This window comes from Eretmochelys imbricata, chromosome 22, assembly GCF_965152235.1.
Source record: "Eretmochelys imbricata isolate rEreImb1 chromosome 22, rEreImb1.hap1, whole genome shotgun sequence".
Classification (NCBI taxonomy): Eukaryota; Metazoa; Chordata; order Testudines; family Cheloniidae; genus Eretmochelys; species Eretmochelys imbricata.
This window is the reverse complement of record NC_135593.1, coordinates 9645797-9662737: the sequence shown is the minus strand read 5'-3', so window position 1 is coordinate 9662737 and position 16941 is coordinate 9645797. Positions and strand designations below refer to the sequence as shown.

Below are 16941 nucleotides of genomic sequence, written 5' to 3'. Positions count from 1 at the left end.
ATCAGAAAATATAATTAATAAAATTAAGAATGAATCAGATCCCTCATTCTCCATGATGTCCGTGTGTAGCAGAATGAAGAAATGTTTAACAACCGGTTTGCTTTGTTCCTTTTCATGTGTCTTGGCGGCGTCAATTTTTGCTTGTTTGTTTCATATTAACACGAATGGCAGCACAGTCCATGAAAGGGAGGGAAAATCTCAAAAAAAAGAAAAGGGCTTGTGCGTCTGTATATGCATGTGCTGGAGCGGCCGACTCCGTAATCATCCGTGTGGAAGAGTTGAGCGGAAGGAAATAACCGAGCCAGCTGCCTTGGAATGGGGGATGTGGTGGGGGGGGCGCGGGGGGAGCCGTTCAGCCAAATGTACTGGTTGGTCCTTGGTACCGGCACACTTGTCCGTTGCAGAAAGCAAAGGAAAACAGAGAAAGAAAGAAAAAGATTCAGCTGTGTCAAAACTTCAGTGAGAAAAAACTGGATTTTTTTTTTCAAAATTCCCTTTTTTCCCCCCCTCTCTCTCCCCCTCAGATTTTCTCTTTATTATAATGCTTATTTTTCTTTTTTAAATGTTATACTTTTTCTTCTTCTTGTTGCTGTGGTTGTCGCTACTCCGCAGAATCTGCACTTGGGTCAAAACTTGAGGAGCAGATGCAACAGCAGGAGGGGAAGCAGCCCAATGCAGCCAGCTCTTCTTGACGTGCCGTTGTTCCCATCATGCACTGCTCCGGGGCCTGCAAAGGGGGAGGGAAAAATCCGAAGGTGTTAGTCGGAAGAGTCAAGAAATAAACAAATTATCCCTGGTTAATTCATAGAAACATAGGGCAATGTCTGCAAAAGTAATCTGGGGCATGTCAGTCTTTGGATGCCCACCCTGAAATGACTTAAAGGGTACATCTAGTCTGCAATTAAAAACCCACGGCTGGCCTGTGCCAGCTGATTTGGGCCCATGGGGTGGTTGAATTGTCATGTAGATGTTCAGGCTTGGGCTGGCGCCCAGGCTCTAGGACCCTGCAAAGTGGGAGGGTCCCAGAGTTTGGGATGCAGCCTGAGCTCAAACACCTATGCAGCCCTTAGCTCCAGTCGGAGTTAACCAGTACAGGTCAGCCACAGGTGTCTAGTTGCAGTGTAGACATACCCATTGAGGCCGGAAAGAAAGTGCTAAGTACCCTCTTTCAGGGACCTTTCAAGTGTTTCAGGTTGAGCACCCAAAATCTATAGTCTCTTCTGAAAAATCTTTGCCCAAGACCTCTAAGATGGAAACCCTACTGGATCCTCCACTCCATCTCCTGAAGGACAATGCAGGTTTCTACCTACAACACATTTTTTTACCTGCCTTCTCCACTCCAGTTCTAGAAACCTCAAACCATGGTGCTTCTAGCCCTTCCCCTGAAGAAGCTATTCCACAGCCTAATGCATCCTACTGGTAAGGAACTTCTGATGTTCAGTCTCAATTTCCTCTTTCTTAGTTTCAGCCTGTTGGTCTCATTTACACCACAGCACATCACAAGCGTTCCTAGTACTCATGGCAACCCACTTATTTTATTTATTTATTTTTAATCTCTCCTATGCAAAAGGAAGGCTGATGGGGGATAGCTCATCCTAACTACACGTTCTAGTAGAGGAACATCATCTGTGGCACAAAACTGACAACCATTAAGGTAGATGGTCTGGGCATTTCTGTCTTTCACAAATCCAATTAAGGGCTCACTTCTGCGAACATCCCATGGCTTGTGCTTGATTTCAACAAAACTCCAGGAGCCAGCTGTGTGTGTTGACTTATGGATGGGAGTTGGGTGGTATATGAATATGTTGGTACCCAAAGGACCATGAGCCCTGTGTCAGATTTGGAGGTGGGAAGGCAGGTGTGTTCCTAGACGTGTCCTGCAAACCTGGAGAAGCAGCTGTGTGTGGGCGTGTCTTTCACACGTACAACTGGGAAAATGTGCTTGCAGGTGTGCCCTTCACATGGATTTTATAACAGACAAAATGTCAAGAATGAACTCTGATTCAAGCCACCAATCTTTGAGGCTGATTTCTCTCTCTTTTTTTGCTGGAGAAAAATTACATCCAGCTGAGAACTTCGTGCAGAACTGAGCTGAGCACTCAGAGGTTGGACACGATGTGGCAAAAAGAGGAAAAGATGCCACTTGCTGGGCTCATGTAATCTTGTTTCTTTCCACCTCCTTTCCTGTTTGTTGGCAAAGTTAATCGTGTGAGCACTTATTTAGTGTCCTTGGGCCTCTGCGGTGTGTCTTCCACAGTTGGTAGGGAAGTGCACATGAAATGCAACAAGAATATAAAAGCAGCTACTCTATGTCCAGGTTTTCAATAGTAGCAGAGTGATTTTTGAAGCAGGCAAAGGGACACGATGATTAAGCAGAGAAGACATGGAGGCCCATACCCCAAACAATCCCCAGAGGTCCCTGTTTTAGCCCCAGGTTCTGTTGCCTTGTCACTCCTATACATTCCTGTTTTACTTGTCTCACTTCCCCATGGCACTATGGAAGTTTTCATGGAGATAAGACCTGACCTGTTGTTAGAAGATGTGTTCTGCAAAAAAACCAACAATAATTTTTGTCCATCTTTATGATTAACAAGATCTCCTGGGCTGCAAGTTTCTTGCTTATTGATAATTTCCCCCTTTGCCCAATGAACCAGAGAACCCCAAATGAGAGGAAAAGGGATGGAGGAACATGGCTGCGAGGGATATATTATTCTGTTCCTCTCTCAGAGGCCACTCTTCCATAGTGTAAAACCATGAGCCACATTCTTCCAGCTGAGTTCTACCAAACAAGTTAACATACATGCAATGGAAGCCTCAGAGATGGGACTGGCCTTGTGGATTGGACATGGGACTAGACACCAAGGATTCTTGCATTCAAACCTGAGCTCTGAAGCTGATTCTTCCCCTCCATGGCCTTGTGCCAGTCACACAATCCAAAAGGTTCAAAGGAGGCCACTGATTCCAAAATCAATGGCCACTTTTGAAAACTCAGCCTGTGATCCCTTCCTCAGTTTTCCCGTCTGTATAAATGGGATAGCAATACTTCCCTACCACCTTGGGGTGTTGCGAGGGTTAGTTAATGTCTGTAAAGTTTGCCATTCTTGGGAGTCACTATTTGTTCAGCTCAGACAATAATAACGATAACTAAAAGAAAGACACAAATTAAAAGCTGCAAACTCTTAAGTGAGGGGACGAATTCTGCACTTGATGGAGTTAGAAGGGATGGAAGTGAGGACAGATTTTAACTCGATAACTAATTAATTTCATGCCGTTATCTCCCCAATTCTCCTAAAGTCCTAGGCTCTACCGTCATAATAATAATAATTGTGCTGTTTAAAACATAAAGAAATGACAAGGCAGCTGAATACACTGAAAAGATCCCAAAATCAAGATGAAAATGTTTCCTAATGAGATGACTGATGGGGAAGATTTCCTGACACTTAGTAGCAGGAGCAGGAAGTCCTACTGAACCTGAGAAAGTTAATGGGACAGATCCTCAGCTGTTATTGGAGTAACTGCTGTGGAGTGGGGATGCAAAGTTGCCTTTAAATCACATTTAGGCTCCTCTGATTTTGGGGCTGCTCTCACTGGCACCAGTTGCTTATGGGCCTAAGAGGCTATACCAGCAACTGACGATTGCTTGGAGAGCAGAGATGTCTGGGTCACACTGCCTTTTTCCCAGCCAGGCTCCGTTCCCCCAGCCATACCCACTTTACAACACTAGCTGGGAGGAGGAATGGCAGAGGATCTGCTGTGCAAGAGAAGATGATTGCATAGCCCGGTCAGACTAGAGGGGGAGAAGGAACTCAAAGCTTCCTCACCGAGTAACTAAAATTGGCCCAATGGCTGATGTTTATACAACACCTTCCAGCCAATGAGTGAAAAGTGCTTGGCAAACTTTCCAAACTACTCCAAACTTTATATAGACAGGGATCTCTTCCCCATCACTGCAAAGCATCCACCTCCCTTAAACAACCTTTCAAAAGTTCACAGCAACTTTGCACAGCTACCTGATACAGGAAATGAAGAATTCTCCCATTCAATTGAAATGGCAGCAAGAATGATAGGTAAACAGGGGAACTGGAACGGGAAACCACAGTTCATAGATTCCAAGGCCAGCAGGGCCCACTGTGCCCATCTACTCTGACCTCCTGTATAACATAATTAAAATCCCTATGCTCGTGAAACAGTCATGCGACTTTTAAGAAGTAGTCAGGAGTTCTGTTCCACATCTCATGCAAAAGAAGACATGCTAGTAAAGCATAAAGGGTTTATATCTCCCCCCAGATGGAACCAAGAGTGGACAGGACTCAATGCAGACTTGACACTGCTATTCACTAGCAGTCTTTAAACTTCCATGCTGCTGAAGTGCCTCGTGGAAGTTGTAGTTAGTGTGCCTTGTTCCCATTTCCCTCAATAGACCAGGCTCCCTGGTCAGACTACATCCGCCGGGATGTACCACAAGCTGTGAATTATGGGAGTCCCCAGCCATGGGAGATGCAGTCTGGACAGGAAGTCTAGCTCAAAGGGAAGAATGGGGACATGAGTCAACTAGACACTAACTCCCCTAAGGCACCACAGAAGCAGCATTTCCAAATGAAAACATTTCCATGTTCAGGCATTTTGTTTTTCAGTGATAAATTGAAATTTTCCACAAAAGCAGACATTTCCCAAGAAAAAAAAAGTTCCGTTTAGTCAAAACCCCAATTTTCCATAGGAAAACAGTTTTAACAGAAAATTTTCAACCAATCCTGGGTTTGAATCCGACTGGGGCCGGATTTCCCAACAATGTCCCAGCAGCTCCCATTGGGATATTTCTGACCAGGTTTTCAAAAGAACTTGCCTTCGCCCTCTTTAGGCACGAAAATAAGTGGTCAGCTTTTCTGAAGAGCTGAGCATGCTGGGTGCACATTGGATGCTGAGCGTTTCTGGCTGCTGGTGTGCATTTGTCTTGACGCCCTCTGGCGCCAGAGAAAGGTGTAGCTATTCCTGTCTTTTTTTTTTTTTTTTAACATGCTCTTTTTCTGTGGCTAAACAGACTTCACTTCTTTTACCTGTTGTCCACTCCACTCAAAAGAAAAGCTATGTTGGCCAGCACCGGAGGGTCAACTGGGGTTATCATAACAAAGTTGGACCCAGCATCCTGGAGAGCTGAAAGCATCAGGTGCCTGAAACCTGGGCTGAACCTGATGAAATTTCGGATCAAGCTCTGGAGGGAGCCAAGCGCTGTGGATGGATAATAATGGAGCCCTTGCTGGCACTCCTGTGTCCGGAGCAGTGCAGCTGATAAGGAGGCCAGGCTGTGACTGCTCTCCAGGTCTCATGCATTCATTACTTCCAGCTCATTAGAGAAACATGTGACAGTCCAAAGAGGCCAATTATCAAACCCTGTAGTGTCCTACAGAAATGTTACAAGCATCAATTATCCGCTGAAAACATCTGGGAGGAATAAGGACCTCGAATGAGACAAATTTTCTCTGAAACCCAGTGAATCAGACCAGAAAATACTCCTGATATTTGCCACAGCAAAAGGGGACAGAAAGAGAGCAAGAGCAAGGTAGGGAGAGCTAGGCAGGGAGCTGCACAGCATCCAGAGGAAAAGGCTGTGTAAAGAAGGTCTCTATAGCATGTTAGGCTACAAGAAAGGACAGGCTGCAGGATTCTGGACACAAGGATGGCTACACCTCATCACAGGTGCATTTCTTGCTCCTAATTCTAATGCTACTGAATTAGAATGCTGCAAGCATTAATGGGTGAGCTGCAGCAGTCCCCACAAAGCAGGGGTGCAATGAGGAAGTTAGTTGCATTGGTGCTCTTGGTGGTTTGCGGGACAAGAGATCGTGACTTCCGCTCAGCCGATCCCTTGGTTTTAGTGCAGCCACGGGAAAACAAGGGGCAGCAGAAGCAGAGGGGCTGGCGGCAGCAGGGAAACCAGAGTTTGGGGGAGCAATCACCGTTTGGGGAGCACATGTACTGACCTTTCCAGGGTGTCAGGGCTGTAGTTGTCTCTTCTAAAAATTAAAGAACAAGTCATGGTTAAGATGAACGGAAAACGATGTTTAAAGACAGTTCAGCTGATTCTTCCCCCTACTGAGCAGCCTGGACAGCGTCTGACTCCCCCACTAACATCGAGGTGGCTGTTAATAGTATTATTCGAGATAGGTCTGAGTCTTGCCGGGCCTGATTTCCCCACTGGCTTGCACCTTGTGTCGTCATCTATCCCTGTGCAAAGGGAGTGCAGAGCACAACCCCACAGATCTGGTAGCATTAGATGTTCCTTTTGCACAAGGGTGAATTGATGGCTACAAGGCAGGGGAGAACCAGCCACAGAGTTCTGACCGAGAGTTTAGGGTTGTTTCCCTAATATTCTCCAAGCTCAGAGGGTGGATTATTTGTCCCATTGCAGGTGGGGTCGTTTGCAAAGACTGGATCAGGATCCGAACTCGCCTAAAGCACAGGGGATTTGGGTCAAGCCCATCTCCAAAGGCTAGTATCAATGTCCTGCCTTCCCTGTTCTGACTAGCAATCCTGGGAAGGAGACAGCCCCATCCCATGGCGTAAACGAGATCAGTGCTTGCAGGAGGAGGACACTTCGGAGGATTTCAGGCAGACGGCCAGCCATGCCGACTGTATCCAAGAAACCTGCCTGTTCTTTACTGCAGTGATGAGTCCCTGTGTGCTAACTGAAGGCCCAGGACACAGCATTATCCTCACTAATGCTGGGTCTTACTAGTTTCAGTTGACGTAGGTGCAGGCGATTGGTGGGAAGGATTGTATTGCAGTGTTAGGCTCCTGTTGAGAATGCAGAGAAGACCAGCAAAGTGGCCTTCATAATCCGCCTAGAAACGCTAAGGCAGTACCTTGATCCCACACTAAACCTTGCGGAATTGAAGAACAACGGAGAGAAGCCAAAGGTGGCGGTGTAGGGTTTATCTTGGCTCGGACAAAAATGAGTTCTGAATGGTCTGAGCTGGGATTGCATTGAGTGAGTCCTCCACAGCCTGCTGCCAGCCTTCTTCTCCATGTGCAAGGGATAGAGATGAGGCTCAGAATTGGACAGGCAGAGTGCAAAGAGCAACCTGCAGCACAAGGAACTTCACATTTCTGCATGTACAGGCCTTTCCTCTGATGGTGTTACCAGCACGCAATAACATCTGGGATTACCAGTCAACTATTGGGAGGGAGGGGGCAATTGCAATTAGGAGAAATGAGCCTAGCGGTTGGAGTCAGCATGTCCCGAGATCTCAACCCAGCTTGGCCACTGACTCAAGATGCTACCATCCCTTATGCAAGGCACAGCACCTCTCTGCCTCAGTTTCCTCATCTATAAAGTAGGATTGGTAAATACCTCACTCATGGGGGGGAATTCATTTAGTTAATATTTATAGGCCGTTTTACATATGCAAAGCACTGCAAATGCAAAGTATTATTATCATTTACTCTTAAAACAACATCTAGGGCCAGATCCTCAGCTGGTGTAAATCCAGATCTGGCCGGATCTGGCCCTTAAGTTAGATATTCAGGCCAACTTTTGCCAAAGGAGTCACTGATTCTGGGTGCTGCTGAGGCACTGATTTTTCAGCAGTCCTGAGCACCCATTGATTTCATCTGGAGAGGTGGGGTGCTCAGCCATTTGGAAAACCTGAAACAGGGCACCCGAAATCAGAGGTGCCCAAAAAGCAGTGGCCACTTCAGAAACTGCCAGCCTTAGCTCCCACCTCTGATTTCAATCAAGCCCATTCCTATCCTTTAAATTAAGCGTTGGCCCATTGGCTTTAATGAGACGACTCATGCCAGTTCTCAGCAGTGTGACTCATGGTTGCAAAATCTAACCTTAAATAAGAATCTGATTTAATTACAGACCTGGCCATCACAGCTGGCAAAGCATACGGCAAGATCTGTAATAAAACTTAAGGGTGACCCACTAATTTACACCATTTGAGGCTCTGGCCCTTCAACGTGACAGAGACATTCACTGACGGTGCAACAGTGGAGTTACATCAGGGTTGAGTTTGGCCCAGAATGTCTAAATAATGTGCCTTGAATTTGCACTTGTCTTTTATTTTATTCTTGGGATTTCCCTTGGGCTCTTTCTTTCTCTCTCCCATGCAGAATGTTTGCCCCATCCTTATTAATTGCGACTTTCTAGAGAGAATTATCTAATAATACCGGCCTAAAGCAATCAACATTGATCACAATAAAGGGTGGAAATTGAGGTTTTAGGGGTTTTATTAATAATAAAAAAAAAAGATTTGGTTCCAGAGGTCTTGACAAATTAAAGAACGAATCAAATTAGCGATTGAATAAAGTGGGATGCCCTGTACTGTATGTTAAATAAAAAAAACAATTGCCTCTTTTTTCGTGGAACAGATTTATTCAAGATTAGCCACAAAATAAGCCAGGATCCCTAACCCTGTTTGTAGCAGTCAGTAAATAGATTTTATGGCCAAAATGATTAAGGATCAGATTCATGTGAGTAAGGCTACTCAGAGAGTAACCTACTTCTCTATGGGCCCAATTCTCTACTGCCTTACACCTTGTATAGTCATTTACAATTATGCAAAGTGGTTTTAAAACACTACCATTCTGATCCGGGAGTGTTCATACCCACTTTGCACAGCTGTGGATGACTGTGGGAAAAGAAGTGAGGGCATGGCACTCTATATTAAAGACATCATTACTTGTTTTAGAGTTATTGATAACACAGAACCATAGGATTCTGAATGCATATGGATCAGTGTGCTAGCTACCAATGCCCAGAGAGGGTACTGTTATGTTACCAGCCTCTGAATCATACCAGTGAACATGGCGAGTTACTTCTTAACCACCTGTCTGTAAAGAGTGGAAAGAAAAATTGTGTTGTTCTGGGAGACTTCAGTTGGGGAGGCATAGGCTGCTGGTTTCATGCAGCCAGTAATAAAGCATCATTAGAGCGTCTACAAATTCTAGATGATAATTTTCTAACACAAAGGTATTGCACCCAACCCAAGGTAACTCTATTTTGGACCTCATTATGATGGGTACAGATGAATTAATCATTGAACTGGAAGTTAGTGGTTGCCTAGGGATCAGTGATCAGAACTGATTATATTCAATATGGGCAAAAAGTGGACAGTCCCGAACAGTAATATATATACCTGGTGCTTCAAAAGGGCCAATTTTCCAAAGCTGAAGAAAATGATGAGCAAAATTTTGGGGAGGAAAAAAATTAAACAGATAAATGTGAAGAAAAATTGGGAGCTATTTAAGAAGAGTTTATTAGAGGGACAAAAAGCTTTGAAAAAATCATCTTAAGTTACCAGATCACAGTCACACAGTGAGTCCAGCAGAGCTAGCATCAGAACCTAGGTCTCTTGAGTTCCAGTTTAGTGCCTTAAACACAAGGTCAACCTCTCTTTCCTGCTGCCCTCACCCATTCAGTGGGAGATTGACCTAGTTAAGGGCTTCTCGATCGGCCCCATGTGGTTTTTAATCAAATGGGGCGGTCAAGACTTTACCATGCATTTTCAGCCCGGTGTCTCCAATTCATCCCTGCATGGCTAGTCACTGTGGGATTTTACAGAAGCAATGCATGAAGTATATCAACACCTGTTTCGTTCAGCCCAGCTGCCTGAGGGCAGATCCCATAAACCTGGCACAGAAAGACATGCACATGGAGCTTCTCTGCATAAACATGGCCCGGTGCACCACTATCCCGGGAAGACAGCTTTCAGTTGACCAGAGACCTGCTGGCGGAGTTTGATGGGGGGATGGATTGAATCAGCACAACTCCTGCCCCCAGGTAGACCACTAATGCTCGCTTTGCCGAAAGATCCTTACAATCTTTCCCCATCCCAAGTGCAAGGGAAGTTGTGGCCACTTTTTTCCAAATGAAACCTTGCCCAACTAGTGGACTGTCTGCCATGTGGCCCCTCTGCCAGGATATTTAATCCAAATTCTGTGTCAACCCTGGGTAAGTTTCAGCCCAACAGTGCACAGGTAAGGAGCATGTCTCAGGATGAATAGACCAGGAAACATGCATTTAACAGCCACAGACAGACAGACAAACATTTAATTACAATTGGCCTTTCAGAACCAGTGCTGGAGGCGTCCATCTTACTGAAAAAGCTGGGTCATTTGTGACACTGATCAGCCTGAAAGCCTGGTAAGGGAGAGGCTGCGACAGCTTACAATTTAAACAGCAAACATTTTTTTTAAAAAACACTCAGTAATGCGAGAATTATTTTTATGCTGGTTAAAAAAACCACAATCACAATAGAGATAGGCACAGATGCACAGTTCAGACTTGGATCCAAACTTCCATGAGTCTGAGGCTTTGGAGCTGTAATATCCCTCATGGCAGAGAAGAGAAAGGACTAGCTTGTGATAAATATGAAGTTGATCCTTTACAGGGGCTACTGGATATGGAGAAGTTCCTACAGTTCTCTCGGCCCACTAGAGTAACGAAACACAGCCTGCAGTGCCTAGCGTCACCATACAGGGTCTATCTATGTTCTGGATTGGACCATGCACTCCTGGAAATACTGCTGACTAAACTACATCATCAGACCTATCTCTGTTTGGAAGCTAGTTTAGAATTCCCTTCTAAGGATTCGCAAAAAGAAAAGGAGTACTTGTGGCACCTTAGAGACTAACCAATTTATTTGAGCATGAGCTTTCGTGAGCTACAGCTCACTTCATCGGATGCATACTGTGGAAACTGCAGAAGACATTATATGCACAGAGACCATAAAACAATATCTCCTCTATTACCAGCAGGAGAGTGGGGTGGGAGGAGGTATTGTTTCATGGTCTCTGTGCATATAATGTCTTCTGCAGTTTCCACAGTATGCATCCGATGAAGTGAGCTGTAGCTCACGAAAGCGCATGCTCAAATAAATTGGTTAGTCTCTAAGGTGCCACAAGTCCTCCTTTTCTTTTTGCGAATACAGACTAACACGGCTGTTACTCCGAAACCTTTCTAAGGATTGAATACCTATTTTCAAAAATCAAATCTCTTTGCAGAGAGATGGCCACCTCCATCAAGTGCCTCAGAAACACCCACTGTGCCACATTGACAAAATTAAAACAAAGACCATTTCCCAGGTTCTAAATGGTGCTTATCACTTTGTGGGCTTAAAGTCTGTTAGGCTGACCAAGTTTTTTCTTGAATGGGCCCTATTCTATCCCTCTCCAAAGGGCGCTGTGCAAGTCTTTTGTAACCAAACCTGAAACCAGGACTCAAAACCTCTATGTCCACTGGCAAGTGGAAGGACAGGGAGATGGATCCAACCTAGCTTGGCCGCTGCTGAAGCAAGGAAAAGGTGACCTCGAATGAAGTGTACAAAAGGGCATCATTATAGTGGATAAAGGGAATTCTCTTCTCCAGAGCCTGATCCAAAGGCCACAGAAGTCAAGTCCTCTCCAGAATGAAATCCACAAAGCCAGAAGATTTAGGAATGAGGTTTGAAGAAAATTAGAATTCAAAATGATCTTGAAAAACTGGAGGAATGGTCTGAAATAAATAGGCTGGAATTCAATAAGGACAAATGCAAAATAGAAAGGAACAATCAACTGCAGAAATACAAAACAGGAAATGACTGCTTAGAAAGGAATACTGCAGAAAAGAATTCGAGAGTGGATCACAAATTAAATATGAGCCACCGATGTCATACAGCTGGAAAAAAAGTGAACATCATTCTGGGATGTATTAGCAAGAGCATTGTAAGCAAGTAATCCTTCCACTCCGCTCAGCCCTGATCAGGCCTTCACTGGAGTACTGTGTCCAATTCTAGGCACTAAACTTTGACAAAGATGTGGACAAATTGAAAAAAGTCCAGAGGAGAGCAGCAAAAAATGATGAAAGGTCTAGAAAACATGACCTACGAGGGAAGACTGAAAAAAACTGGGTTTGTTTAGTCTGGAGAAGAGAAGACTGAGGAGGGAAGTGATAACAGTCTTCAAGAATGTAAAAAGTTGTTATAAAGAGAAAAGTGAGGAGAGGACACAAAATAATGGACTTAAATTGCAGTGAGGGGGATTTAGACATGACAAAAACTTCCTAACTGTAACGGTAGTTAAGCACTGGAACAAATTACCTAGGGAGGCTGTGGAATCTCCATCACTGGAGATTTTTTAAGAACAGGTTAGACAAGTACCTGTCAGGGATGGTCTAAAAAATACTTAGTCCTGCCTCAGTGCAGGGGACTGGACTAGATGACCTACTGAGGTCCCTTCCACAGTGAGCCTACGAAAAGACAGTTTTACTGAGAGATTAGTGCTATAGCAACCACCATTCCTACTTCTAATTATGTCACTTGCTTCTTTTATGCCTTTGAAGTACTGATGGATCCTACTGTCTGGGGGTGGGCAACAGGACCACATGCAGCTCTGATGAGTGGCACATGAAAACCCTGGGATCACAGAGGTCCCTCATTTCCCAAGAAGCCTCCCTTCTGGAACTGCTTCACTGACTGTCGAGGGTTTGGGGGGGCGGGCATTCTGATGTTCACAGAGGGGCTCTTAGGACATAGGGTCAGCCTCCATAGATAAGATGTTCTCTTTTCACTGATGTGGGAAAGATAAAGCTAGTACCTATGTAGGCCCAGCATGGGGAATGAACCGCCTGCCCTGTTCTGCACACCCATAAAACATTTTGAAAAATCACCCATAAGGCAAAGGCCCTCACAGATGGTGATGGGAACCCAGCTATGCTCTCTGCCAGGCTATGAGGCATCACCTCAGAGCATTTGGTTTTACGGAAGAATCCCGCCCTGCCCGCAGTGTGTTAGTTTAATCTGCAATTCCTGTTCAATCCCAGCTTTTTTTCCATTTGCAGACAGGAATCATGCTTATGTCACGGTGCCACCATAGGACCCAGCATGCATGACCCTTCCTGACCTGGAAGAAGGCTAGATGGACATGACATTCAAGCAACTCAACATGTCCAGCGACATGATCATGTGATCTTGCTTTTCTAGCAGGGTGAAGAAAGGACAAACAACCTCCTGATCTCCTGCCACTCCTGCAATCAACAGCTTTTTGCTGATCTTGCTGATTCCATGCAGAAAGAGTTGCAGTTCGGGGTAGCACACACACACAAAACCCAGAAGATGCTGCTTTATAGCAGAAAGCTCGGCAAATTTTCTGGCACATGCTATGGCTCTAAGTGCTGCAAACTGGCAGTCCAGCTCCTAAGTGACTCCCCTTAATCCTCAGGGGATGCTGAGCCTGTCTTTGATAACCACTTCTTTTCACAATCGTTCCCTTGTGATGTCAGGAGTTTTACTCCAGTCCCATATGCACTATTAAATTGGCTTGATGATCGCTGTGAGTCGTTAATCAGCTGACCTTTTACCAAGCGCTGATACCATCAAAAGCCAGCTTAATGCCTGGGGGATAAAAGACTCCATGGGGACTGAGCGAGGCGGTAAGACAGCAGCAGCGTGGCTCAGGCTGCTGTGAACGGTCCTTCAGAGAACACTCCAAGTGAGAAAGAGCGGCTCAGAGCCAAGATGCTATTGTGCATTCCCCCAAGCTCCCGGCCCGATGGTCTGTGTGCATGGAAAGGGGAGGCGTGGAGCATGGCAGAGTGAAAATCTCCCATCAAGTACCTTTACTTGTACAGTACCTCCAGGGACCTTGAAGAAGATATATCAGGGTACTGATATCAGGGTACTGCCCAGTTAAGTCCTGATGCTTCAGGCCATAAACCAGTCGCTAGCTGGGAGCAGGGAGACACCCACCCCGATGGGGATATTATTGCAGGAAGATGCACCGTGATTTCCTTTGAAGTATCCAGCACTTAAACTGCTTGCAGCCATGCCTCCATAGTACTTCAGTGTAAACACCACCTATGCAGTGGGTCTCCCGTCAGCACAGGTAATCCACCTCCCGCAAGAGGCAGGAGCGAGGTCAACAAAAGAACTGGGGGTTGGACCGGCTTAACTACATCTCTCAGGGGCGTGGGTTTTTCACATGCCTGAGAGACGTAGCTATGCCGACATAAGTTCCCAGTGTAGACCAGTCCTGAGAAAGGACAGAAGATTCAATGGAACACCGGTCTGTCCCTGGAGTGACAGTCCCTCTGTTATCAGCTCGTGTGCCCTGGCTCTCAGAGTCTCAACACACATGGGGGTTGTGTTTCAAGTGAGCACAGGTGGATTTCTGGCTCACCCTCTTTCCCAAGTGGCATATCTGTGACAAGAACATGGATAAGCTGAAAGGCGATGACTCCTAAGCAGCAGGCTGGGTGATCAGAGATTCTAGTGCCTGACCTCCTAGGAAGACCTGAGCAAAGAGGTGCATCTGGCCCAAGTTCTAAGTGTGGCCAGGCTCAGTATTTCTGGGGGGAACCAATTCCATGGCAAGCGTCTGCAACAGAGAACACCCCACTTTCAACTCCCCAAGCTTCACCACAGCAAACACACCGGATCTGATATAGCACAGTGTCAACCTGGGGTATCTGAGCGGTGAATCAGGCCCAATGATCCTATCCACTTCATAAAACCTTACTGCCTTCGGAGCAATTCAACAAATCATTCTGGAAGGGTCTAGTCAACTCTGCCGTCAGATTCTGGTAAGATTAGAGCTAAACCCCCTCAGGTTTGCTGATTTCTATTTCTATTGGGTGAACTTCATCCCTGTTTGATTCCATTGAAGGCAGTGGAGTTACTCCAGGAATGGATCTGGCCCAGAGTGTCCAACACAGCCTTTTACTGGGACGTGTCTCCAAATCCTACTGTGGTCAAAGGGAATGCTCATGTGGCAGAGACTTGTGGCACCTGGAGATCAAAGCTGCCAAAGCCCGTGGCACAGCAGCTTAAGCCAGCTTCTTTCTTTGTGTCACAAAAGCAGGCTGAGTGATTCTGCATGCCACTGAGACACAGAGCTCATGACCTCACTGGAGAGGACAAATGGCTGGCAAATATACCCACAATCCATCCAAGAGGGACCAGGTTCCAATCTCTGTGCAACAGCCACCTTCTGAGAAGCTCAAACGGTTATAAACAGTTACCAGGACTTTGAGATGTTAACCCTGTTCTCTCTGCAGAGCTGAGTCATCTGTAAACAGTCTTAACAATTTCTACCTCCGGTATCCATCTGTCTGTGTATTGCAATCATCCGCCCCTCATCCCGCCTCTCTCCCCGCATCAGTATGTATATATGTCACATACATCTATGATATCTATCTACTGCTCCTATCTGCTGACTTATACAAACCATTCACGGTGTCCACGGCTGTCTCATTCATCCATCTCTTTCAGTGGTTCTCAACCTTTTCCATACTGGGAACTTTCTCAGCCCAAGGTCTCCACTCCCATCTAGCCGGGATCTAGCTAGGACTGCCCACACCTGTCTCATTTAGCAATAAAAACAACACAAACCCCACTTCTTCAGATGCATCTGAAGAAGTGGGGTTTTTACCCATGAAAGCTTATGCTCAAATAAATCTGTTAGTCTTTAAGGTGCCCCCAGACTCCTTGTTGTTTTTGTGTATACTGACTAACATGGCTACCCCTCTGATACTTGTCATTTAGCAATATGGCTAGTCGCAATCTACCTACACCTATTCACAACCCATTAGCAATTGTGTTCACCCATCTAAAGCATCCCAATTCTTTACCTGTCTCCATCTACCATATCTCAGCCTGTATCTACTCTACCGCCATGCCTGCACACGCATCTGTCACATCTCTGTGCATTAGCTGGTTGGCTTCTGGGACAAGGCATTGTTTTTGTCTGCCCAACAACTCCCAACTACCCTTTCTTACAGAACTCTAAGGAGTTTAGTAGAATGAAGGTGAGTTGTTAGGGGTGGGGGTACTTACACGGCAGAATGGAGGGAGGCACGAAGAGGAGAGATGCGGGCGTTGGCATGCAAGAGATAAACAGAAAAGGAAGAAAAACAAAACAGGATGAAGGGATGAGTTAATAAACGCGTCCACATGTGGGCGTGAGGCGACCTTGTCTCTGTTGACACTGTGAGGGGAGGGGGGATGCAGATAAACAAACCAGTATTGCTACGGAGTCTTTTATTTTTTTAAGAACTCCACGGAGTAAGGGTGATTTTTTCCCCATCCCTTCCTTTCGTGATCTTGACTGTATCATAAACGAAGGTGCCAGGCATGTAGGAGGACTGGCAGGAATTACTGGACTCCTTCACGGATATTTTCTTTTAGCTCTGACTGGCAAGGCTGTCCATGTACCCCGCTGGGAGGATACTCACTCCTACAGCTGGTACTCTTTTACTTCCACCTGATGCTATTTCCCCTTCTGCACTAAACTATCACGCATGTAGTCTCTCTCCCCCAGAGCAAGCCACACAGTGCCCCTCGGTATCCCCCTGTGTAGCTGGTCTGCTCAGGCCCTACCTCAGAGGGTTAATGGTGAGATGCTCTTAGCCAGCAGCTGTCATTTGGGAGCTGTCAAAGAAAAAGCCAAGGGGGATTCCGTTCGCCGAACAGTCCCTCCCAAAATAACTGCAGCACTCAGAGGGCTGTTGCTGCCTGGGTGCTCTGTTTCAGCCGGAGCCGGCAGGGAAAAGACCAGTGCAATTTCTGATCTGGAGGAGGCCAGTTCTAGAGCAGGGAGGAAATCTTCCACACCCTGTCCTGACCATGAACAGAGGAGACTGCATGAGAAAAGGGGAGATTAAAAGGTTGGGGACCCTCCGAGAATAACCACAGTAGAGGTTCCCCGAATCCTAAAGCCAGCTCTCCTTTAGCCTTCCCCTGTCCAGAGATCTGGTGCATTGCTCTGACTTTGCACTGGATTTCCAGCAAGGCCTAAGAATGCTCCTGAGCCAGGGTCTCCAGCAATTGCAGGATGCCTTATCGCTGCACCTCCCTCATCCCAGCCTCCTCTGCAACAATTAGTGTAGTGTTTGAGCACTCAGCCACAGAATCCCCATTCATCCTCATGGGAGCAGCATGACTAGGACCCTACAGTCCTTCGGTGTGT

At 46.0% G+C, this 16941-nt stretch overlaps 1 protein-coding gene across 4 annotated transcripts in view; it reads right to left on the bottom strand.

The window, feature by feature from the left end:
• Nucleotides 1-626: 626 nt before the first annotated feature.
• The window catches only part of NTM (neurotrimin), a 284098-nt gene continuing 267783 nt past the window's right edge, over nt 627-16941 (bottom strand). For 2 of the 4 annotated variants that reach the window (XM_077839712.1, XM_077839714.1), the window contains 2 exons: nt 5979-6011; nt 627-727 (listed from right to left, as the gene is read on the bottom strand). In XM_077839712.1, the coding sequence (XP_077695838.1) occupies nt 627-727; nt 5979-6011 (134 nt within the window). The remainder of the gene's footprint in view (nt 728-5978; nt 6012-16941) is intronic. The other 2 variants (XM_077839713.1, XM_077839715.1) reach the window with 1 other exon arrangement.